General features: G+C 51.0%; 1 protein-coding gene across 5 annotated transcripts in view; it reads left to right on the top strand.

Moving 5' to 3' along the window:
• The window catches only part of MECP2 (methyl-CpG binding protein 2), a 59,778-nt gene extending 45,578 nt beyond the window's left edge, over nucleotides 1-14,200 (top strand). For 4 of the 5 annotated variants that reach the window (XM_025460584.3, XM_035711413.2, XM_035711416.2 and 1 more), the window contains 2 exons: nucleotides 11,266-11,616; nucleotides 12,984-14,200. In XM_025460584.3, the coding sequence (XP_025316369.2) occupies nucleotides 11,266-11,616; nucleotides 12,984-14,067 (1,435 nt within the window). In that variant the 3' untranslated portion in view covers nucleotides 14,068-14,200. Of the gene's footprint in view, nucleotides 1-11,265; nucleotides 11,617-12,983 lie in introns of those variants that run through there. The other variant, XM_049107044.1, reaches the window with a different exon arrangement.
• Nucleotides 14,201-24,766: the final 10,566 nt, after the last annotated feature.

The raw sequence follows: 24,766 nt of genomic DNA, 5'->3' as shown, positions 1-24,766 counted from the left end.
TGCTAGTGCCGACAGAGATCCCCCCCCGCCCGCTATTTTTTATATTTTGTTGGCCATTTCAGTGGGCTCAGGTGTCATCGCTGGGAAAAAAGTTGTTTGTTAGGAATCCATATAGGTGCCCTACACTAGTGAGAGGTACAATAAGGAAAACACAAAGTGAGCTCTTACAGAGATTTCTTTCCCATTACTAGAGATTTCTTTTCCACCCCTTTTCCCCCAAAAAACACAGTGCCTCTCTTGAAAATTTATTTTGGCAAATATTCTGTTCTTCGATAAAAGCAGCCAACGCTTTGATAAAAGCTTGTAAAACTTAACTACATAAAGAATGGAGGTAAGAAGAAAACAATATCAGCAGAAAAGTGGGAGAAGCAGCAGCTGTGGGAATGTATTGCTGGGGACCAAAAAGGCAAGTATAATGTAAGTGCCTATGCAGACTGGCTGTTGGTATCGTGAGGACTGGACAGTGTCATGGGGGCACTGCAGGCCAGGTGTCCAACCACTCATGCAGAGGATAAACATGAGTGCCCATGGTGTGTAGAAGCAGAGGCATTGGGGAATAGGATGGGAGAGAAGTTGCTAGATGTGGAAGCTCAAGAATGGAGAGCAAATTCTAACAGTATAGGCTTTCCAGGGGAAGAGAGAAAATAGCAGAAACATCAGTAATAAGGATTGGGTTCTTGGTTTTCTCCGGTTCTTATCTCATCTGGCCAGTTCCCTCTACAGTTGCCTTCATGGGGACAGGTGGTGGGGAAGCCAACCTGCTTGGGTTTCAGTCATGATCCACAGCTTCACCACCTTTACCGCCTTGGACCCTTTCCTCCCCCACCCCACCCCCCACCGCCTCAAGCACTTTCACATTGTCAGGCCATAGTGTTGCCATTGCATCTATATTCTGGAGTTCTTCCCCTACCTCTCAGTAGCTCCCCTTTTACAACATTCATCAAAATTGCTATGATTTCAATATTGACTCTGCCCAGAAGATGGTCAGCACCAGGAGAAGATAAATGGATGCAGGTAGGGGGGTGCCTGGGTGGCTCAGTTGGTTAAGCATCTGACTCTGTTTAGGTTCAGGTCATAATCTCAGGGTCTTGGGATCCCCCCTCCACCCCTGCATTGCTCCACACTCAGTGTGAAGTCTGCTGGAGATTATCTCCCTCTCCCTCTGCTCCTCCTGCTCGTGTGTGTGCGCGTGTACTCTATCACTCTTGTTCTCAAGTAAAATCTTTAAAAAAAGAGAAATGTATGCAGGTAGAAAGCTTGTGTTCTTGCTGTAGCATTCCTGGCCCTAGCACAACTCATCCTCAGTACCTACAATGTGCTTAAAGAATGTTAGCTACTGAATGAGTGAGTAGGTGAGACATTGCCTTGTGCCACTGCCTGTGGTCTTGCTGTGATGACTTCTGTTTAAAGCTTGACCCTGCCGGCTAAGCATTCCAGAAAGGAAGCAGTTTCTGCTGCCATACTTTACTCCTATCTAGTTCCAGACCGTTTTCATCAACCCCAAAGGAAACCCTGTGGAAAACAGCCTGCCAGTTCCTCTAAAGGTTAATCATAGAATTCCCATTTGACCCAGTATTGCCACTCTGGGCATAGACCCAAGAGAATTGAAAACATATATCCATGCAAAAACTTGTACACAAATGTTCATAGCAGCTAGAAGGTGGAAACCACCCAGCTATTCGTCAACAGATGTATGGATAAGCAAAGTGTGCTGTGTCCTTACAATGGATGTTTTTCAGCCATAAAACGGGATTAAGTTCTGATACATACTACAACATGAATGAACCTAGAAAACATGATGCTGAGTGGAAGGAGCCAGTCCCAGAAGGCTATATATTGTATGATGCCATTCATATGAAATGTCCAGAGTAGGCTATTCCATAGACATAGAAAACAGATTAGTAGCTGCTGAGTGCTGGGAGTAAGGCCACCTGGAGGAATAACTGCTTAATGGGGATGGGGTTTCCTCAGGGGGTGCTGAAATGTTCTGGAACTAGGTGGTCATGATGGTTGTACAACATTGGGAATGTACTAAGTGTTGCTAATGGTAAATTTTATGTTCTGTGCATTTACCGCAATAAAAAAAGATTGATCAAATGCCCTCAGAATATTTAGCCAGCAACCCTCAACTTGGCTAAATGCCTGGTCATTAAACTTTTTTTATGTCATTAAGCTTCTTGAACTAAATTCTTTCCAACTGTCATGGTTACTATGTCCTGGGTTTCAGAGATGGCATTCACATCGGCTTGGTCTGGTCTAGCATATCACCCTCAGCCCCACGCTGGCCTTTTTCTCTCAGATGGACGGCAGAGCTGCCTGCCTGGGCTCTGTCTGTACCCAGACGGGGTTGCTTGGAGACAGCTGTGGGTTCTGAGCACTGCTTGGGCATCATAAATCCTACCTTTACAATTTGGCGTAATAGGCAAAGTCAGCTGTCGTTTTAGTGGGGTGTTATAAAAATTGAGATATAATTCACATACCATGAAATTCACGCATTTAAAGTGTACAATTCAGTGGCATTTAGAACATTCACAGTGTTGTGCAACCATCACTATCTGGTCCCAGGACATTATCACCAATAAAAAAAAAAAAATCCTAACCTCATTAGGAGTCACTCCCTATTACCCACTCCCCCCAGCCCATGGTGATGACTAATCTACTTTCTGTCTCTGGATTTGCCTATTCGAACATTTCATATAAATGGAATTATATGGTATTTGTCTTTTTGTGGCTGGCTCATGTCACTCAGCATAGTGTCCCCAAGGATCATGCGTGTTGTAGCCTGTGTCAGAATTTCCTTTCCTTCCTTTTTAAAGCTGAGTAACATTCCATTGGTGGATGGACTGTATTTTCCTTATCTGTTCATCTGTCAGTGGACCTTGGGTTGCTTCTACCTTTTGGCTACTGTGAATCATGGCACTATGAATATGGGTGTACAGATATCTGTTCTGGTCCCTGTTTTCAGTTCTCTTGGGTCTACATCTAGAGTGGAAATACTGGGTCCTGTGGGAACTCCATGTTTAACCTTTTGAGGAATTGTCTGACTGTTCTCCACAGTGGCAGTGTTTGTTTAAACCTGCTTTTCTTAGCTCACGTGTGATGGACTCATGAAGACTGTATGGCACCGGGTGCCTTCATTTGGGGAAAGATCTACCTGTCAAGAGCTGTATTTTATTTAGCTTTTCAAAACACAGATAGTTTCTCTTGCATCTTCTGAAAACTGGGGTATTAAAAAATACACTGAGGTCAGAGCCTCTGAACTTCAGGTTCTACTGCTATAGCCTTTGAGCTGAACCCCATTTGCTCTTTTGCTCCCCGGAGACCACTGAGACTCTCTTCCAGTGCCAGTTTGATTTCTCTCAGATCTTTAAAGGGGCTGAAGCTGGCATCTCAGAGTGTGGCTGCCTTTATTGATTCGTGCAGAAGAGCCTCCTTGATTCTGAGATTCTGCAGCTCATACTAAAGGTAGAAAGAATTGGAAGCACTGAGGGAATGACATTGCAGGATGGAAAGAGCCACTGCAAAAAGGCCATTTCTCTCCTCTGGTCCCTGACCATTCACCTGGGGAAGTGGCTACCACCTTGGCCTGATGTGTCATGGCCTTATCGTGGGACGTAGGCTCCTTCTGCAGCTCAGTGGAATGGGTGACTTGAAATGAACGGTGCTGAGAAATGCTATATCCTGAAATTGGCTTCATGCAAACATGACTGAAATGGGGCCGAGGATATTGCTGGAGCTCACTTTGGAGGGGGCTGGATTCTGATTCAAGGGAAAAACACCTTTCTGCTGCTTTCAACTGGCTTTGTAGTCTTTCTTCTTTAATCTGAAAGCCTCAGGGATTGAGTAGTCCCTCCTCAGTCGACATTGTCTGGCCAGCTGTACCTGCCAGCTGTTGGTTGCCTGCCCCCCTGTAGTGTACAGGAGCCTGGGGTCACAGGAGTGCCAGGTACAGCTTCTCAAGGCAGCCTTCTGCACAATTACTATAGGTTACTTTCATTATGAAAGTACAGGCAGTTCTTTCCATCAAACCCCTTGGGATACAGTAATTTGGCTCAAAAACAAGATTCCTGCAAACTCTGGTTTTCCTTCGCTAGATCAAAGAAAAGATTTGATCTAATGTTTGTGTTCTAGCAGAAAAATTGCTAGATGGTGTTTTATTACTCAAGAGCCGCCTTTCCTTCCTGGTAGATATTTAAGGTTTGTGAAGGCCTTTCTGTTTCAATGTGATACGTGTATTTCTGAAAAAAAATCCCTGTGTTCTACAAATCACACAATAAAAAGTAAGAGTCATTATGGGAAAAATGTGAGGGGTAGACCATGCCAAACCTATGTGATTTGGTAATCAGAGCTCATTAACAAAACCAGTGACAAGTCTGGTTAAAATTCTGGTTAAGAGACCTAACACAGGGATGCCTGGGTGGGTCAGTGGTTGAGCGTCTGCCTTTGGCCTAGGACGTGATCTCAGGTCCAGGGATTGAGTCCCACATCGGGCTTTCGCAGAGAGTCTGCTTCTCCCTCTGCCTGTATCTCTGTATCTCTCATGAATAAATAAATTTTTTAAAAATCTTAAAAAAAAGATGTAACAGGGTCACACTGAAGTGTCTGTTGGTATTTGTACCCAGTATTGCCATCAGCCAACCCTTTTTCGCTGCAACCCCCAGATTTGTGCTTCCTTCCATATGATGTACAGATTATATTACACAGTTCCTTTGACATTTAAAGTGGGGTCCTAGGCAGGGCTGCCTTCAGCAATGATCTTTTTTTTTTTTTTAATTTAAGTAACCTCTACACCCCAACGTGGGGCTGGAACTCACAACCCCGAGACCAAGCAGCAGATGCTTTTCCCACTGAGCCAGCCAGGTGCCCCTTGTGATGATTTTTATATGAACGTATATACACACACACACACACACGTACATATACATATATATATGTTTATGTATCCGTGTGTGTATATGTATACACACATATATAGCCTTGACACCTTTTATATATGTATATACATATATGTATATCTGTTTGTGTGTGTGTATATATAGCTTTGACACCTTCCCTTCATTCGCACTCACAGCTTCAAATAAAGCATAACACTGGAAAACATTATAGTTCTTTGAGCCACTAAAAGAAGGTACTTTATAAGATTTCCAGGTTTCCCTCTTAATGTATTCGTGTACTGTGATGGTATTCTCTTTGTTAGAAAACTCATCTGAAACTGCTTCAAAATATTACTCTCAACCTGCACAGCTTCCAGTTATATTTGATGTCATAACCTCCTTTTCAAACATGCTGCCATTTTAGTACCATATGCTTCCCCAAGTCATTGTTGCTCCTTTACACTCCTAAGTGCTGCTTGAGCCTGGCTCTCCTAAGAGCATTATGCTGCACTTTTGACCCTCAAGGAGCTTAGCACCATGCCAACATGGAACCAAGTTCCACGAATTCACATGGGGGAATTCACATTCCGCCAATGCCCCATGAGCACCCCTTTAGTGCCTTTGAACCAGAAGCCAGCACATGATTACTTGTTGCCTTCTGCTGTTCTCTTTCACCAGGAGCAGTTTGCAAACCTTTTCTCATGCTGCAGACAGTTTTGAAGACTCCAGTCTCACAGTTGAGGGGAATGCTCCTCCAGTTGTTTCCTTATGTGGCCTCATTTACCCCTTCTTGCAGGATGGGACAGTGCTGATGCTCCTCATTCATAGCACTTCGGTCTTGGTCGGTGGTGATCAGTTTGACCACTTGTTAATGGGTCACCTGCCAAATTTCTCCATAGAACAGGACCCCCTACCTTCCTTCCCTTACTCTTGAAACTGTATATTCCTTACTTTTTCACTAGCTTACAAGTCAAGTGCAAGCAAAACTTTTTAAACAGCGTCTTCTGTAGTATCTTCTACAAGATGTTCAGTCTAGCATTTTTCGTAGTTTCCACAGGAGGAGTGTCTGCAGACCTGATGCTGATCCCTGGAACCCGCCCTTGCAGCATAGCCATCCTCCATACTTCTACCCCCATGACCCTGCCCTCCCTGTCGCTGTAGATTGTCACTGCCTGTTCTCCCAGGCCCTCACTGACTGCCCCAGTCTTGTCTCTTGCCAACCCAACCCACCAGTGCTTAGTAGGCTATGGTAGCACCTAGACTCATTTATTCACTTACTCAGACCGTGTCTGCTTTGGGTGCTAAGCTGGCCCTTGGTCCTCAAAGTTACTGGTCAGAGGCATACAGTCATCAAAAGAAGCAAAAGTAGTACAACCTCTGGGTTGTGATTGTTGTTTGGCACTCCTCTGCTTGGCGATGTGCGAGTGGAGAGATGACAATAAAGAAGGCATGCACCGTCGTGGGGTGGGGAAGCTGACCTACATAGTGGTGTGTTCCAAGTACACTCGCGGGGGCATAGGGTGCCCTTGCTCATGGGGTTGGAGAAGGCAGGAGCTGGGAAGTCTCCTCAGAAGTGCTATCTTAACCCAAAAGAAGATGGGCGAGAGGGCCAGCCCAGAACCATTGGTTGCACAAGGTAGGTGTCATTAGTCACTCCTCCCTCTAGGGCTAGAACTATTGGTATCACTGCCTACTATCACTGGGAAGGGTGTCACTGTTTTTTTCATTACTTCTTTGTTTCCCTGACGAAACTGGGAGCTCGTGAAGACCAAAGAGTGATGATGCTAATTCTGCCCCATTTTCCCAGCCCCCAGCAGAGTCTGGCTCAGGGCGGTAGATGAACACACATCAACTCAGCCGTGACCTCAGACGAGTTCCCTCATGTGACCACACAAGGGAACTTTGTGTGCTTCCTTCTCTTTTCATCTGTAACCCTGAAGAGTTGGATGGGTGGTTTTTCTGGAGATCCTCTCAACTCCAGAATATATGAACTCGTTCAGTTCTGCTACTCATTTGAAGATAGAGTGTGCACGAAATATATATATATATATAAAACATATACATATATGGTCTCATTCAAGGCAGGATGAAGAAGACTTTGATTTCTTTGAAAAAGTGTGTGTTTCAGCTAACTCCATAATGCCCTGGTGAGGAGGCCTCTTAGGGAGTTGGGTCACCTTGGGACCGAGTAGGTGGATTACCTGTTTTGCATCATTTTTACCTCCAGTCCACAGCCAGTGGCATGGTTTCCAGGCTTCTTTGTGGGCATTTGTCATTTGTTTTTGCAGAGAAGTAGCAGTCAAAGTAACAAACCTGTGTGCCCCTCAATGCACAGAATTGAACATCACCATATTGTCGTAGCTGCTTCAAGTAATTTTAATTTAAAAGAACTAGGGCAGCCCGGGTGTCTCAGTGGCTGAGTGCCTGCCTTCGGCCCAGGGCATGATCCTGGAGACCCAGGATCAAGTCCCACATTGGGCTCCCTGCATGGAGCCTGCTTCTCCCTCTGCCTGTGTCTCTGCCTCTCTCCGTGTCTCTCATGAATAAATAAATAAATAAATCTTTTTTAAAAAAAAACTAAAAAAATAAAATAAAAGAACTAGGGACAGGACACCTGGATGGCTCAGCGGTTGAGTGTCTGCCTTTGACTTAAGCATGATCCCTGGGTCCTGGGATCAAGTCCCACATCAGGTTGTTCTCGGGGGGCCTGCTTCTCCCTCTGCCTGTGTCTCTGCCTCTCTCTCTCTCTGTCTCTCTGATGAGTAAATAAATAAATCTTTTAAAAAAAAAAAAGAACTAGGGCGCCTGGGTGGGTGGCTCAGTCAGTTGAAAGTCTGCCTTTGGCCTAAGTTGTGATCGAGCCCCGCATTGGGCTTCCTGTTCAGCGGGGAATCTGTTTCTTCCTCTCCCTCTGCCTGCCACTCCCACTGCTTCGTGCTCGCATGCGCTCGCTCTCTGTCTGTCTCTCTCTCTCTGTCTCTCAAATAAATAAAATAAAAGAACTAAAATATTACAGATTGAATTAAAGGCCCTTTTATTCTTCATCTTAGGTGCTATTAAAAATTCATTTGTTAGACACTTAGGGTTTAAAAGGCAAATTTTGTTATGAATGTTTTATCACAATGAAAAACTTAAAAAAAAAAAAAAAAACCAAAACAGTTCATTCAGGCCCAAGTCAAACTCTGAGCGCAGCTGGGTCTCCTCTGTGGCTAGTATCAAAAAACTATGTTCTTCTCTCCTTGAACTTCTAGCCATGGATGTGGCTATAACCCCCATGTGTTCCTGGCCCAGGCTTTCCTGTCCTCAGTGGTACCACCATCCTTCCAGGCATTGGTGATAGTGCTTAACTCATCCCATCCCCTCACCCACACCAGGCTTTCCTCAGCTCTGTCACTCTACCTCCTGGTCATTTCCCAAATCCTCCACTGTCCCCACCCTGGGCCATGGGAGACCACTGAAGAGGCTTCTCACAGGTGCCCCCTGATTTCCACACAGCAAGTAGTGATCCTTTAAAGATAAGAGCTCTTGTCCCTTCCCCTGCCCAAGACTCCCCAGTAGCAATCTGACAAAGCCCTCCACATCCCCCTTGAGGCCGCTCTGCTGCCCAGAACCACCTTCTGGCACACAGCTGCATGATTCACCCCTTGCTTCTTGTAGGATTTTCTCTCTTTTCTCCCTCATTGTGATCCAGTCAGTTTGTTCTTTCAGATACTCACCTTGTCATGGTGTCATCTAGTGCAAGGAGTCCTTTTAGCCACCTCCTATGTCCTTTGACTTTCCCCTCCTCTGTCCAAGCACTCCCCTGCCTTTCTGCCCTCACAGGCCACCGTAGAACCACAACCACCCACTTCTCCCAGGGCCAGCCTGGTTCCCTCCATGGATGCTGGACATGTTCCCTAACCCTGGGTGCCATATCAGGCCTTAAAATATGTCCCACCAAGGATATGCAGAGCAGTGTGGTCAGAGGTATTTGAAATAAATTTTCTCTTTGGTGTGGTATCAGTTTGATACATGGTTCAGTTTGTTTGTGTTTGCATTCAATACAGTAGGGTTTTGGTACTGTTTACTTTCTCATTTTGGTTATGTAAACTTTTATATGATTCAGAGAGGTCTTGCCTTGCGCCTATACCTTAGCTCGTTCCCACCCATCCTGGGACTAGGAAGTACTTCTTCCCTTGTTTCTCACGTGAAAGGCATCCTGTGATCTGTAGGAGATCCAGAGGTGCTCCTTCTCAGCCCTCTCAGGCTGCATGGCTCTCCATGCTATAGGCATGGCATCGTCCATTCAGTACGTCTTTGTTGGTAGCTCTATGAGTTGTATGCAGTACTGGGTCAGGAAAAATGATGCCGTTAACAAATAATATCATAGACTTAACTGTTTGGCATTTCTGGGGGTGTGTCTTTTTAGGGTAGAGTTCTAGAAGGGATTGACCTTGATGGCATCGACACCCTTGATTGTATCTAAGAGGCATTCCTGGGATATGTGGTTTGTACTTGACCTCATGGATGGTTAAACTATTTGGGGAATATAAATGAGTGTTCTGGAGAAACCAAACCTTTCCCATGGGTGCAGTGTTGTCTGCCGACTCCAGGACTATCCAGGTTCCAGGGAGTAGCCCTGGCCTTCAGCGGTGGCCCGTGGACTGTGTGGGAGTGGTCATTCCAGTTCATCTGCCACTCTGCTGCTGGCAAGCTCCCCTTCTCCCCTCTGTGTTGGGGGACTACAGGCTATAGGCCACACCAAGCTTCTCAGGATTCTTCCTCAATTCCTGCTGAAAGGCTAATAAGACTGTGATAATTGAAAACTAAGCTCTGTGCTGCAACAGATTAGAGACCCTCACTTTACAGCAAGAGAAGATCTCCTGTGGGCCGTGGGCTAAATCAGGGTCACCATGGCAGCCATGCTTTAGAGTCCTGAGCTGCTAAAGGATGACCCAGGATAGGGAGGAACTCAGGGACAAGCCTGTCTCCCAACCCCTGACCTGAGCTGTTCAGAAAAGGCATGTTCTCATGGTGCCAAGAGTCCTGATACTAACCCACCTTTGGCAGCTTACTGACATCATTTGAGTCTGGTTTCCAGTACATACCACAGTGCCTCCATTGGAGTCTCCACAGTGTGAACAAGGGGGTTGCTTGGGGTAGACTGGCCATGAGGCAGTGACCAGTGCTGACACGAGCCACATGGGACAGGGCAGCTCTAGGGCTTAGATATCAAGGGCAGGAATAGTCTCATTCTCTTCTAGACTGAATTGCTGAGAGACCAGCAGATGGCTGGTTCCAAGCCTCCCCAGCGTGGGTGGTGTTCCTGCCCTCTTAGCCCTGCTTTAAGAACACCACGGGCGGACTGATTCCAGGGTCCAGGGCCTTTCCAGTGCACACAAGGAAGGGACCCTACCAGGTGGAGCCAAAATAGCAGGAAGGAGCTGCTCTGTCAGTGTGAAAGCATAAGGAGGTGCCCACCCTGGAGTGGGGAGGGTGCTCTTCTGTGCCTTTGTCCTTGCTCTCCCCTTCTACTGGTTGAGTGTAAGGCAGTCATGGCTTGTAAAGGAATGTCTGATAATAAAAGTTTAGCAGACCTGGGGTGCCTTCTCCTCACTCCAGAACCCTGGGCAGCAGTTTCTGGTTGCCCGAGTTGGCTAGTGTTTATATGGTGCTTTTGTGACTTTTCTTCCTCTGGGGTGTTGGTGCCTATTACCAAGATGAGGAAACTAAGGCACGGAATGTTGAGGTCACTTGCTCAGGTCCATGTTTAGAAGTTGCCAAGTCAGAATTTGAGCTCAGGTTGGGCTGGCTCCAAACCTGTGTGTTTTCTCCACAGCACTGTGCTGTGCCTTATCTCCCAAGGGGGTAGTGCTAGGCTCTGCCACCATCAGTAAGTTGCATCGTGCTCCCTGACTGTTTTATCAAGCACACATTTGAGAAAACTTACAATACAGAAGCTATACTAACACCCAAGCCAGGTCTTTCGTGAAGAGGAGCCCTGGCCACATTTTGGGTGGGCAGCTCCCTCTCCAGTAGTCAAGGGCCTCTTGTCAGCCATGAAGTCTAGAGACTGTTGGGCACAGCTTGTAAAGTGGCCTCTTCCGAGGCAGTACACTGAGAAGCCACCTAGTGTTTCTACCCAGAAAAATGCCGCTCATTCTCCTGCTTGTTAGGAGTGGGACTTGGGACAGAAGGACTCAGAGTGGTCACAGTGCAGGTAGGGTAAAGCCCAAAGCCCCCAAAGAAATCTTTGAAGGAGAAAGGCATCAGGATCTGGGTGAGCATCGGTGGGGCAGCCCTGTCTCTCAGAGCCCTGCCTGTGCTGGGGTGCCCCAAACCCGCCATTGCTTACTTTTTCTACAAATCGGTGTGTTCCCTGTGATACTTACATACTTATTTAACACTTCAGGGAAGAAAAGTCAGAAGACCAGGATCTCCAGGGCCTCAAGGACAAACCCCTGAAATTTAAAAAGGTGAAGAAAGAGAAGAAAGAAGACAAAGAGGGCAAGCATGAGCCCCTGCAGCCACCGGCTCACCACTCTGCTGAACCAGCAGAGGCAGGCAAAGCGGAGACCTCAGAAGGGTCAGGCTCAGCCCCAGCTGTCCCGGAAGCTTCTGCCTCCCCCAAACAGCGACGCTCTATCATTCGTGACCGGGGACCCATGTATGACGACCCCACTCTGCCTGAAGGTTGGACCCGAAAGCTTAAACAAAGGAAATCTGGCCGCTCCGCTGGGAAGTATGATGTGTATTTGATCAAGTAAGTAAGGGCAACTCCTGTCTCTACAAAGCAGGGAAGGCTGGGTGGGCAGGAGGCTGGGGCCAGGTGCTGAGAAACTAATGGGGATCCCTTAGAGTGGCAGCTCTTTTTTTACTCGATGATCAGGAAAATGTGTGTATATCACCCATCTTGGGCTGGGGGTGGCTTCAATAATGAACACCACTTGCAGACCCCTCCAGGTATGTTTCAAATGACTGTGTACAGAGTTCACCGCCCTGAGTGTGACTTTACCCCACCAGCCCTTGAGGTCTTGTCTGGAGATGGCATCGCAGTAGGGCCTACCCAGGGCCACAGTGAGGACACAAGAAAGAGAGGTCGCCTGAGAAACATTGAGGACACAAGGCCCTGCCCAGGCTGGTCCCAGAGGCCACAGGACCTGCCATGTGTAGTGGCCTGTGCTTGGAAGGCAAGCAGGGCTCTCTGGGTTCCTCTCATTTCCCAGCTGGGAAACATCCAGCTGATGGGCTCTTCTCAGAACCTGTTAAACAACTCTTCTTTCTGTCAGTCATTCCGTGACTTGGCTGCATGACCCAGAAGAAGTAGGAGTTCAGAGGGCTCAGTCTACTCTCTGAATCATGTTGGGAAAGGTGAGCTCTCTGACAGGGCCTCTGGGGACACATTGGTGTCTCTTCATGTGCCTTTCCAACTGTCATTGGTGCATTTGTCCAGCTTTGAGCTGGTCATTGGGCATTTTCTATTGAAACAGTGTAATTCCCAAGCCAGAGCTTCAGAGAAGGACTGAATAAATACATTTCAGTTCTGGCCCTTAGATGATCCAGAAAAGATAAACAGTTTATTTGCAGACATCCTCATTTGATCGCAACAACTCTGAGAAGGGTGAACAAAAAGCATTATCCTACTGACAGATGAGGAAACCGATCCCAGAGAGGCTAAGCAGCATGCCCAGGTTCAGACAGAGAGGAGTGCTTTACTTACTGACTGGGCCCAGGCACCAACCAGCAGAATGCCTGCCCCTCAGCCTTCTGGCTCAAGCGGGTCTCCAGGCCAGGCCCCTTTGGGAGCCAGAGGAGGGGCCTTGGTGGTAGGCGGATCCTCAGGGGCAATAGCTGCAGAGCAGCTGACACCCAGCTGTTCTTGTCACTGGAGCACACCCTGTGGGTGCTCTCCGCCGCCCAGCAACCCAGTTGCTTTGTGTGTGACCATGCCCCTCTAATTTCAGCCCATTTTGGCTTTTCTCTAATGTGACTCTCATTGAATAGTATCATCAGGCAGGTCAATTGCAGAACGTCCTGTCACAGAATTCAGCACATTCTTCCTGCCCCATCTTTGTACATTAGCGGGGAAGCTTCTAATCGTTCTTTGTGTCTCTCCATTTGTTCCCACAGTCCCCAGGGAAAAGCCTTTCGCTCTAAAGTGGAGTTGATTGCGTACTTCGAAAAGGTAGGCGACACCTCCCTGGACCCTAATGATTTTGACTTCACGGTAACTGGGAGAGGGAGCCCCTCCCGGCGAGAGCAGAAACCACCTAAGAAGCCCAAATCTCCCAAAGCTCCAGGAACTGGCAGAGGTCGGGGACGCCCCAAAGGGAGCGGCACTGCGAGACCCAAGGCAGCAACATCAGAGGGTGTGCAGGTGAAAAGGGTCCTGGAGAAAAGTCCCGGGAAGCTGCTCGTCAAGATGCCTTTTCAAGCTTCGCCCGGGAGCAAGGCTGAAGGGGGCGGGGCCACCACGTCAGCCCAGGTCATGGTTATCAAACGCCCAGGCCGGAAGCGAAAAGCCGAGGCTGACCCCCAGGCCATTCCCAAGAAGCGGGGCCGAAAGCCAGGCAGTGTGGTGGCAGCTGCCGCCGCAGAGGCCAAAAAGAAAGCCGTGAAGGAGTCTTCCATCCGGTCCGTGCAGGAGACTGTGCTCCCCATCAAGAAGCGCAAGACTCGGGAGACGGTCAGCATTGAGGTGAAGGAGGTGGTGAAGCCCCTGCTGGTGTCCACCCTCGGCGAGAAGAGTGGAAAGGGACTGAAGACCTGCAAGAGCCCCGGACGGAAAAGCAAGGAGAGCAGCCCGAAGGGGCGCAGCAGCAGCGCCTCCTCACCCCCCAAGAAGGAGCACCACCACCATCACCACCACTCAGAGCCCCCGAAGGCACCCGCGCCGCTGCTTCCGCCCCCGCCCCCTCCCCCACCTGAGCCCCAGAGCTCCGAGGACCCCGCCAGCCCCCCTGAGCCCCAGGACTTGAGCAGCGGCGTCTGCAAAGAGGAGAAGATGGCGAGAGGAGGCTCGCTGGAGAGCGACGGCTGCCCCAAGGAGCCAGCTAAGACTCAGCCCACGGTCGCGACCGCCGCCACGGCCGCAGACAAGTACAAACACCGAGGGGAGGGAGAGCGCAAAGACATTGTTTCATCCTCCATGCCAAGGCCAAACAGAGAGGAGCCTGTGGACAGCCGGACGCCCGTGACCGAGAGAGTTAGCTGACTTTACACAGAGCGGATTGCAAAGCAAACCAACAAGAATAAAGGCAGCTGTTGTCTCTTCTCCTTATGGGTAGGGCTCTGACAAAGCTTCCCGATTAACTGAAATAAAAAATATTTTTTTTTCTTTCAGTAAACTTAGAGTTTCGTGGCTTCAGGGTGGGAGTAGTTGGAGCATTGGGATGTTTTTCTTACCGACAAGCACAGTCAGGTTGAAGACCTAACCAGGGCCAGAAGTAGCTTTGCACTTTTCTAAACTAGGCTCCTTCAACAAGGCTTGCTGCAGATACTACTGACCAGACAAGCTGTTGACCAGGCTTCTTAGGGTATGCCTGCACCTCCCCTCCCACCCAGACCTCCCCCCACCCCCCATGTGCTCATTAGGGACAGAGAGTGGTTGAGAGGACACTCCCAGTCTCAGCTCTCCTCTCCTCCCGCCCTGCCCCACCCCCATCCCCCCAGCTCCTCCACCTTCCCCATCCCTACCCACATTGGGACAAGGAGGTGTGAGGCAGGAGAGACAGTTGGATTCTTTAGAGAAAAAGACAGAGATGGCCAGTGGCTACAGCCTGTGTGATCTCACCCATGGTGGCACAAATCTGGCCCCACGCCAGCCCCAATCCAAAACTGACTAGGACATTTCACAGGACAGGGAAGTAGTACCTGTTCACTCCAGTTCTGGCATGGCTAGGAGGGAGTCAGTCCTTTGAGCTGCTGGGTGTAGACTGGCCTGAGCCAGAGGAGAGGATGGCCGAGGGCCGTTCTCCAGTGGGTGGCGAGAGAGAGAGAGAGAGAGAGAGAGAGAGAGAGAGAGAGAGGCCGTGGAAGCAACGGGACAAGGCGTAGGCAGGCTGGCCCCGGGCTCCTGGGCTCCTCCGGGTGGCACAGAGCAGTGGGGCTCATGGAATTCCTAGTTGCTCAGAGCAGTCTGTGACTGGTAGGTAGAGGCCTAGTGGACAGGTTGGGGGGCCAGGGGGAAGTAGGGGAAAATGTTCTTCCAAAACTTTCCAATTCTACTCCTTTAGGGACAGCTTAGAACTATTTGCACTATTGAGTCTTCATGTTCCCACTTCAAAACAAACATGCTCTGAGAGCAAACTGGCTTGAATTGGTGACACTTTGTCCCTCAAGCCACCAGACATGACGGTGTTTAGAACTACCTGGATCTGTATATACCTGCGCTTGTTTTAAAGTGGGCTCAGCACATAGGGTTCCCACGAAGCTCCGAAACTCTAAGTGTTTGCTGCAATTTTATAAGGACTTCCTGATTGGTTTCTCTTCTGTCCTTCCATCTCTGCCTTCTTTCATCCATCCTTTCATTTCTTCCCCTCCTCGTTCATCCCTTCTGTACCAGGCACCCACAGTTCCAAGCTTTACCTGAGCTGATGCTGGTCAGCTCAGGCCCCCAGATCTCACCCTGCCCTTGGCCTTCCCACTGCCAGCCCTAGCCCCGACCCAGCCCATTCTGAGGCCTGAGGAAAACCCGGGCTCTGCTGAGTCCACCTGGCCCTAGCACCCTGGCCTCTCCGAAGGGCAAGAGAGCAGCAAGATCTTGCTCTCTGAGGGAGCTCCCTTCCCTGGTCAGACCCTGGATTCTGGGCCTTCTCGACCTTCTATCCAAGAAAAGCAAGCAGGAGAAGTTGGACAGATTTGGATTTGGAAGCTGAGGGTAGCACAGAGGCCCCCATGGCCTGCCATAGTCACCGAGTAGCCCAGCCCTGACCTTGACCTCGCCAGGCCCAGCCAGCACAGTGCAGTGCAATGGGGCGGCAGGTGGGAAGAAATGCAGACGCCCCAGACCTGAGCTGGGACGGGCACCTAGACCCCTGGCCCCTCGGCTCCTCCTATAAGTTAACCATGAGTTCTTTTCTGATGGAAAATGCCTGGCTTTTGCTTGCTGGAGACTGGGTGAGGCCAGCATATCACACATCTCCACATCTGTGCCAGGGGAATGGTGTGGGGGCCGAGAGGCTTGGGTTTGCTATGGGTGTTCATTGATCAATCTCCACTTAGGACCCCATCCTGTCATTCTGTGTTCAGGAAGTCCTTATCTAGCTGCATATCTTCATCATATTGGTATATCCTTTTCTGTGTTTACAGAGATGTCTCTTATATCTAAATCTGTCCAACTGAGAAGTACCTTATCAAAGTAGCAAATGAGACAGCAGTCTTATGCTTCCAGAAACACCCACAAGCACGTCCCATGCGAGCTGCTGCCATGAACTGTCAAGTGCGTGTTGTCTCGTGTATTTCAGTTATTGTCCCCTGGCTTCCTTATTGCGGTGTAACCATGAAGGAGTGAAACATCCTAAAAACCGTCTAGCACTTCCTTGCCAGTCCTTAGTGATCAGGAACCATAGTTGACAGTTCCAATCAGTAGCTTAAGAAAAAAAAAAACGCGTTTGTCTCTTCCGGAATGGTTAGAAGCAAGGGAGTTTGCCCCCATTCTGTTTGCAGAATCATAGTTGGCCTTTGTAGCATTTTTGTACCCATTTCCTTATGCTGCAAAAGCAAGTCCCACACCAGACCTGCTCTGCTGTTGACCCTCTGGGCTTCACTGCTGACTCCTCCCCAGGAAAGGAAAGGGGGGTCGGAGGAGGGGGCGAGTCCTTCAGGACCCCTCTTCCTTCAAGGACAAAAGGCTCCTGACCCCAAAGTGGCCTGTCACTCCTGGCACCCACAAAGGATGCCTAGCCACACGAGTACAGTGTCCGGCCAGTTTGCCATGGAGACACCGGCCGTTTTGGTCTGTTGGGTTTTTATCCATTACACTTAGCCCAATGGAATGTGACTCCCGGAACCGGTGTCAAGAGCTGGCCTCTCCATAAGCTCAGTACCATCTGGTCCTGGGAAGAGGAGTGCAGGGCCCTCCATGCCCCCCTTTCACCTGTGACCATTCAGGGGCTGACCGGGCATTGGTGGTTGAGCACATCATTTCAAGTGTCATTTTCTCTCGGCCTGTCCTGACCTGCAGCCCCTGAGGCTCCATAGGGTTTTCTCTCCTTACGCCCTTTCTTCCACATTCCCTCTTCTTCACCTAATAAAGGCATCACAAGTAAGTCACCATTAAGCAGGTCGCCTTGGTGGTTTGTTCCCCTGGCAGGCAGGGGCTCTGCAGCTGCCGTGCCACCCGTGTCCTGGGTCGGGTTGACAGGAGTTTGGAGTGAAAGCCAGGCAGTGGGGTTCTCACCAGCTGTATCCAGCCCAGTTTGGGGGTGTGACCTCGATTTTGTGTGTACTTGAACATCACGAAGATGGCGGGCATCTTTTAGGGACTGTGTGAAGAATATAGAAATTGACCCACAGCTCTCAGACACCTGTTCGCCTAGGTCACACAGTCCCTTTCAGTCTCTCCAGCCCTCGTTCTAGTTGGTAGTCACTACCTCCTCTCCCAACAGAATGCTGTATGTCCTCGAGCTCCTCTCACAATGCCCTGCTCTGCCCTGCCCATTGGTGGGCCTGCCCTAACCAGTGCAGTTGCTGGCCTTGACATGGCAGTGAATCAGGGCACTAAGCCACAGCCAGGCTCTCAGACCGCTCCCTTCTGCTGCTGCTGCTGCATTCCCGTGTCAGAAGGCACAGGCGACACCTAGAAATGCCCCGTTCCCCAGTCCATCAGTGCCAAACTACCCAAGGACCTCAGCCCCCTCCACTCCCTGGAAGGTGAAAGCCATGGTGGCGGCCCAGCAACACTGGCTACAGTCAGCACCTGGCTTCTACCCTTGAGGTCCCATGCAGGTGCGGGCAACACTGTTCAGGGGCACCATTCCAGGTGAGAGGCCACAGACTGTGGCACCAGCACCCAGAGCAGCCCCAAGTTGTTCCCTGTCCCTCTGCCCAGCTTTTCATTGCTGTGATGGGGATCATGAAAGAAGGGACTAGCCTGAAACAAACTGCCATGTTTGATGGGGAAGGAGTTTCTTTAGCTGACAGGACCTCTGGATCTAAGTAACTTAATAAGCAGCCGAAGCGCATGAGGGAGCAGAAGGTATGACGTGAACTCACCAGGTGGGGCCCACTGGATCTTGCAGAGCCGAAGTGGGGCCTGGCAGCCGAGCTCTGTGCCCCATTTCCAGAGCATTTCCTTCCAGCTCTCTGGGCTGATGGAGCCAGGGAGGGTCACAGGTGCCGGTCTTGGAGAAGCCTTTTTCACCTCCTTTCCCAGCCAGTAGCCCCAAATTGTTGTTCCCTGATGGGAGTTTTACGCACAGATTTTAGGACTGATGGCCCGGACCTCAGGAAGCAAGCTGTGTCTAAGAGCCCTGTGGGCGTTTGCGTAGCCAGATCCCAGAGTCCGGGCTCATGGTGTTGGGGGTGGGGGGCAAGCATGGCAGCGTCGCCCAGCCTGTGGTAGAGCCCCGCTCCCGTGCCCCTGTGGCCCCACCATGTCGCGTTCCTGCTCTTACTCTGTCCTCTGTAAGGGCCCCCACCTTTGCTCTCTTCATCAGTAAACTCGTCCACTCTGGAGGGGTTTGTTGAGTCTCCATTTTTGCGTCTTTGTCTTTTAGATACCGTATCAATCTTTAGAAAAGGCATAGTCTAATTGTTATATATAGCTAGGATACTGCCTCCCCCAGGGTCTCAAGTTACATATTAAAGAAGAAAAAAAGTGAACACTGAAACCCGTTCTCAACAATTCAGAAGGAAAACCTAGAAAACATTTGGCAGAAAATTACATTTCAATGTTTCTGAATGAATAAGAGCAAGCTTTTGCAAAAATGCTGATCTAAAAATATTTGGAGTTTGGCCTGACATGTGGTGAGTGGTACAGGAAAAGGGGAATCCAGCCTGAAGCTGCTGGATCTGAGACTCGGGGCCATCCTAGCATTGGCGAGCCCCCTGTCCTGTGGGGCCGCCTGCCTGGTCCCCAAGCTGTAGGAGCCCAGCGCTTGGTGTGGGAAGTAGCATCAACCAGTGGCTCCCAAGATCTGCGACGTTCTCACTACCCAGCACCACCTGTTTCTTGCTCCTTTCACATCTCGACAGGACATTCCCCAAGTGCTGATTTTTTTTTTTTTTCGGGAAAAAGGGAGTTCTAACTAGGGCCCAGGCAACTAGGAAGGTGAGGGTAAAGTCCCCCTTTTGGCCTTTGCCGGTCCCCCGAGGACATCCCCTGCTCTGCTCTCCTAGGGGCCCAGGGCCTGGGTGAAGTGGTGCTCCCGTCTGCGCTCAGGGGTGAAGACAGAGGCCCGAGCACTCACTGTGGTGTGTGTCCCCCTCGCCCCTCACCAGCGAGAGCCCCTGGGCCAGAGGGAGGGCAGGCACAAGGAAGGGTGCTGGGCAGAACCGAGACCCTCACGAGGGGAAGCCCGGCCTTTGAGTCTGAGAGCATTAGGGAAACCTGCAAATTGCCTTTGCTCCCCTAGCCCCCCCTCCTAGCTTACGTTTCCTCAGGTCCTCAGCAGCGAGAGACAATGAGATGAAAAGGCCAAGAGGTTTGGCTCCTGCTCACTGCTAGTCCCTCTCCTTTCAGTGTTTGTGTGTCCAGTGACAAAGGTGTTCTTCCTGGTGACCCTGAGCATACCCAGTATCTTCTAGACTGTACGCGTAGGCCTGCTTGGTCTCCTCTCTCCTGGGCTTTGATTTTGCTTTTTAGCTTTGCTTTTAGTTTCTCTGTCCCTTTTATTTAATGCACCAACTAGACACACAGAGCAGTTGAATTTTTATATATATATCTGTATATTGCACAATTATAAACTCATTTTGCTTGTGGCTCCACACACACACACAAAAGATCTGTTAAAATTATACCTGTTGCTTAATTACAATATTTCTGATAACCATAGCATAGGACAAGGGAAAATAAAAAAACAAAAAAAACAAAAACAAAAAAACACAAAAAAACAAAAAACAAAAAAAACTACAAACCTGTCTGCTGGTCACTTCTTCTGTCCAAGCAGATCCGTGGTCTTTCCTCGCTTCTCTCAAGGGCTTCCCTGTGCCAAGCGAAGGAGGCTCCAGACAGCATCCGGGTTTTGCACTGTTTCTCCCATGCTTGTGAGAGAGGTCCCAGGATGCTGGTGCAAGACAGTTCACCTCAACGGGTGGGTTGAAGAGCGCTTCCTTGCCCTGGCAAAGTCTGGAATGTAGTTGGTACCACCTGGCCCCCTTCGACCTCTGGGTGGGGCAGCTGGAGTCCACGGGGGAGGGGGATGGCCTGACCCCACCCCCAGCCCTCCCAGTGACCCAGTCACAGTGCTCATGTATGGAGAGTCAGCTCAGCAGGCCTCCCCACCAGTAGGGCTTCCACTTGGCTGAGGCTGGAGGGCAGATGGGAGGCCTGTCACATCTCACATCTCAGAATGTGTGAGCTGCACAGGTAGACCCCAGGGACCCCAGAACCACATACAACAGTCCACTGGGTCCCCTCTAGGAGGTAGCAAAGACTCCAGAAACCTCCCTTTCTCTCCTCCCCGTCCTACGAGTAACTGCATTTGCTTTTGTAATTCTTAATGAGCAATATCTGCTAGAGTTTAGCCGTAACAGTTCTTTTCGATCGTTTTTTTTAAGTAATTAAAAAAAACACCAAAAAAAAAAAAACCCAGAAACTTGTTCTTCCAAAGCAGAGAGCATTATAATCACCAGGGCCAAAAGCTTCCCTCCCTGCATCATTACTTCTGAGGCCTGAACCAAAAGAGAAACGCTCATAAGCCCTTTGGGTAGCCAGGCTACCCGTGGGCCCCTCGGAGGACCTGGGCTGGGGCAGCCTCTGGGCCCAGCGTGGGGCCCGCTCCAGCCTGCGCTCAGTATTAGCGATGGGTCACGTCGTCCTTTCCCACCCAGCCTGGGACGGGGGCAGAGGAGGCGAGGAGGCTGTTGCTGCTGCTGTTTGCCACTAACAGGTGGGTGTCCACATGTGTCCACGTGCGTGCTTTCTGACGGAAGTGTGAAATCAGCGCCCAAGTTAGCCTCACCCAGTGACCTCTCGCCCGCCTGGACGGAGCAGGGCCCACCCAGTTGAGTGTTTCTGGGGAGCTGGACGGTGGAGTGCGAAAGGCTTGCAGAACTTGAAGCCTGCTCCTTCCCTTGCTACCAAGGCCTCCTTTTCCGTTTGATTTGTCACTGCTTCAATCAATAACGGCCGCTCCAGAGTCAGTAGTTGATGAATATATGACCAAATATCACCAGGACTGTTACTCAATGTGTGCCGAGCCCGTTCCTCGCGCTGGGCTCCCGTGTACCCGGACACTGTAACGTGTGCTGTGTTTGCTCTCCTCCCCTTCTCCCTCATCCTTCCATCGTTTTTCTGGGGTTTTTCTGTTTGGGTTTGGTTTGGTTTTTTATTTCTCCTTTTGTGTTCCAAACATGAGGTTCTCTCTACTGGTCCTCTTAACTGTGGTGTTGAGGCTTATATTTGTGTAATTTTTGGTGGGTGAAAGGAAATTTGCTAAGTAAATCTCTTCTGTGTTTGAACTGAAGTCTGTATTGTAACCATGTTTAAAGTAATTGTTCCAGAGACAAATGCTTCTAGACACCTTTTCTTTACAAACAAACGAATTTGGAGGGAGGGGATGGTGACCAAGATGAGAGGGGCTGTCCTTTTTCCCCAGGAGGGGAGATTCGAAGAGATGACCCCTGCCCAGACCAACCAGATGCCACCCAAAGAAGTTAAGCCTAAGCCAACGGACCAAATAGCTGATGTGTTGCCATTTTCAAAGTCAGAGCAAAACCAGGTTTGGTTCCACCCAGTGGATTCTGTTGCCTTCCCCCCCCCCCCCGAGATTATTAGCATCATCCTTCTTTTTAAAGCCAGACCAGGTTGATGTTCCTTTGAAGGGAGACAGGAGGGGTGCAAGCAGAGCCGACCTTGTGTCCGCGGGAGGAAGATAGGGCAGGCCTGAGGAGCAGAGCTCAGACGAAGGGTGGTCATCTCCCTGGAGACCTCTGCTGTGGCCACAGGTCAGTGTATGTTGACAGGGCAGACTGGCCCCTCTCCACCTGACGCAGCGCTTCCTGGACAGGCCAGGTGGTGGGCATTACCGTTCAGCACACGCCCATCACATCCCACCCAGTACCATCCCAGAGTACATCCAACATTGACATGACCTCTAGATTCTTCACCATCCTGGGTGATAGGACGACGGTGGAGGAGGTGCACTCTCTTTGCCGTCCTCTGACCCCCAGGAAAATCTGAGCGTGAGAAACCCCCCATCCCTTCCCTTAGCAAAACCAGATACTTCTGAGCAAAGCCGTTACCCCCACCAGACATTGTTTTGGGCTCACAGAACAGGGACAGATGTGTGCTCCCTTAGCACCCAGCCCCCCCCCCCAAAAGGCGAAGACAATGCTGAGTGTCATGACTATTTGCACATGGGTTTAGTATCAGGAAGGAACCAGGCAGGGTAGCTGTCCCCTCCTGAGTCACAGTGACCCCGGCCACCCTGGACCGAGGGTGGGAGAGAGGCGTGTGTGGGACAGGGAGCAGCCCAGGACAGACTTGGCTAGAGATGTCTCCAAAGCCCTCCATCACATTCACCTTCAGTTTTTGTGTTTTGGGACAATTACTTTAGAAAATAAGTAGGTCGTTTTAAAAACAAAAAATATTGATTGCTTTTTTGTAGTGTTCAAAAAAAAGGTTCTTTGTGTATAGCCAAATGACTGAAAGCACTGATATATTTAAAAACAAAAGGCAATTTATTAAGGAAATTTGTACCATTTCAGTAAACCTGTCTGAATGTACCTGTATACGTTTCAAAAACACCCCCCCACTGAATCCCTGTAACCTATTTATTATATAAAGAGTTTGCCTTATAAATTTACATAAAAATGTCCGTTTGTGTCTTTTGTTGTAAAATCAAGTGATTTTTTCATAAGGTTCTTTTACTATTTGAAAAGATGGGCAGCACGCAGTTTTATTTTATTTTTGTAAGTTTTTTAATACGTGTGAAAGCAAAGAATACTCAGCATGCCTTTCTAAGTGACGCGTTTGCACCTTTTGTTGGGAAGTACTGTATCCTGTGCTGTTAGCATTCTCGATAAATCTCTCTGTGAAAGTGACTCAAGGTCTGGGCTTTCATTATCAGACAGCTCACAGGACAGCACGGTGCTGTGTTTCCTGATTCCGTCTGGCTGTCCCTGAACGCAAATAGCCAGCCGCTTTCAGGACTGCCTGGGGAGGAAAGACCAGCCTGCTGCACACAGGGCCTCCTCTTGGGTTGCAAGGTACACTTTCTAGGCGCACTGCTGCAGCGTGCGATGGGGAGCTGTGGGGGGCAGGCGGGCCCGGAGCCGGCCCGGGTCTGCCCGCCGTGCCCCAGGTCCAGAGGCCAGCGGGCCGCAGGCCTTCCACACAGCAGCCCGAATTCCCTGCTCCCGTGGGCCATGGCAGGGGCACGTCGTCTGTCTTCTGTCCAGGTGCTTTTGGAAACAGCAGCCATCCCCCAGCTGTGGCTCCTCCTGGGCCTGTGGCCCGAGACCTTCTTCGCATGGGCTCTGCTCACCCGGCTCCCTGCCACTGTCATCACCGTGGGGTCTGCAGGCCTTCTGCAAACCTGGCACTCAGGAGCTGTCCGCCCCACCACAGCTGTTGTCGCCGGGCTGTTGCTGGGCTGGAGGGAACAACTGCTCAGAGTCCAGCTTCACATGCACGTAAATGTGGGCGCAGCTGCTAGAAGGTGCATTCGAATGTCCTGGCCTTGAAGGTTCAAACGAAGGGCTGAAATTCGACCTGTGCGTGTTGAGCATCTCGTGTGCCGGGCCTGGCCTGGGAGCCGCTGTCCAGCAGCGCGAGGAGGACCAGGCTGTTCCCGAGCTCGGTGTGTGCGTGCATGCTAACTTCCCGTACCAGTCCGCAGCCTCTGTGACGGCCGTCGTCGTGAGAAGCCACTGGGGCCCAGGGTGTGGCTGGCAATGGCTGTGGCTTCTTGGCGGGGGGGGGGGGCCCGTGGAGGCCCCAGTTGGGAGCACAGCCTGGAGGGGAGCCCTCTGGTGTCAGGACGGAGGGGGGCAGGCCGGTGACCCGTTGCCTGGCCAGCGGTCCTGCAACTGGAGAGACAAAGGAGGAAGGCGGCGCTGCTGCCTGGGGGGTCTTCCCCCACGTAGCGGGGAGGCAGACAAGGGCATGCCCCAGGGCGCGGGGCTCCCCGGGGAGGCGGCGGGCCTGGGGGCCGAAGTGGCCTGCGGGCGCCTTCAGGGAAATGAGCAGGGAGCAGGGGCGGCCGGAACGGGGGCGCGCGGCACAGCCGAGGGAGTGCGCAGCTGCGGAGCCCGGGGGCACGGGGGCACGGGCCCGAGTCCCGCGGGGAGACCTGCGCGCGGCCGGACCGAGCCGGGCGCCCGGGGACGCTGCGCCGTGGCCTCGTCACTCGGGGGCCTGCCCGGTGGGCCGGAAGCACGGCGGCAGCGGGAGGGGGCGCTCGGAGCCCGCCGCCCCACTGCGGCCGCACGTCCCCAAGGGGCCCTCCCGTGCCGCTCCCGAGCGCCGGCGCTAGCCCCTCGCCAGGGCCCCGGCACGGCCCTGCACCCCTCGGGGCCCCACTCGGGCGGCCGCCGCCCCCGCCTCCGGGAAGCCCGCCTCGCCGCCTCTTGGCCCAGGGGCGCGGCCGCCCCGCGCACGGCCTGCCCGCGGCGCCCCCGTGTGGCCGAGGCCCGAGGCGGCGGCGGCGGCGGCGGCGGCGGCGGCGGGCAAGATGGCGGCGGGCCCGGGCCCCGCCCCTTCCGCCCCGCCGGGCGCCGCACGAGGCCGGCTTAAAGGGGAAGTGAGT

This window comes from Canis lupus, chromosome X (genome assembly GCF_003254725.2).
Source record: "Canis lupus dingo isolate Sandy chromosome X, ASM325472v2, whole genome shotgun sequence".
NCBI lineage: Eukaryota > Metazoa > Chordata > Mammalia > Carnivora > Canidae > Canis > Canis lupus.
Note: the sequence above shows the minus strand (reverse complement) of the source record. Positions and strands in the feature narration are given on the sequence as shown.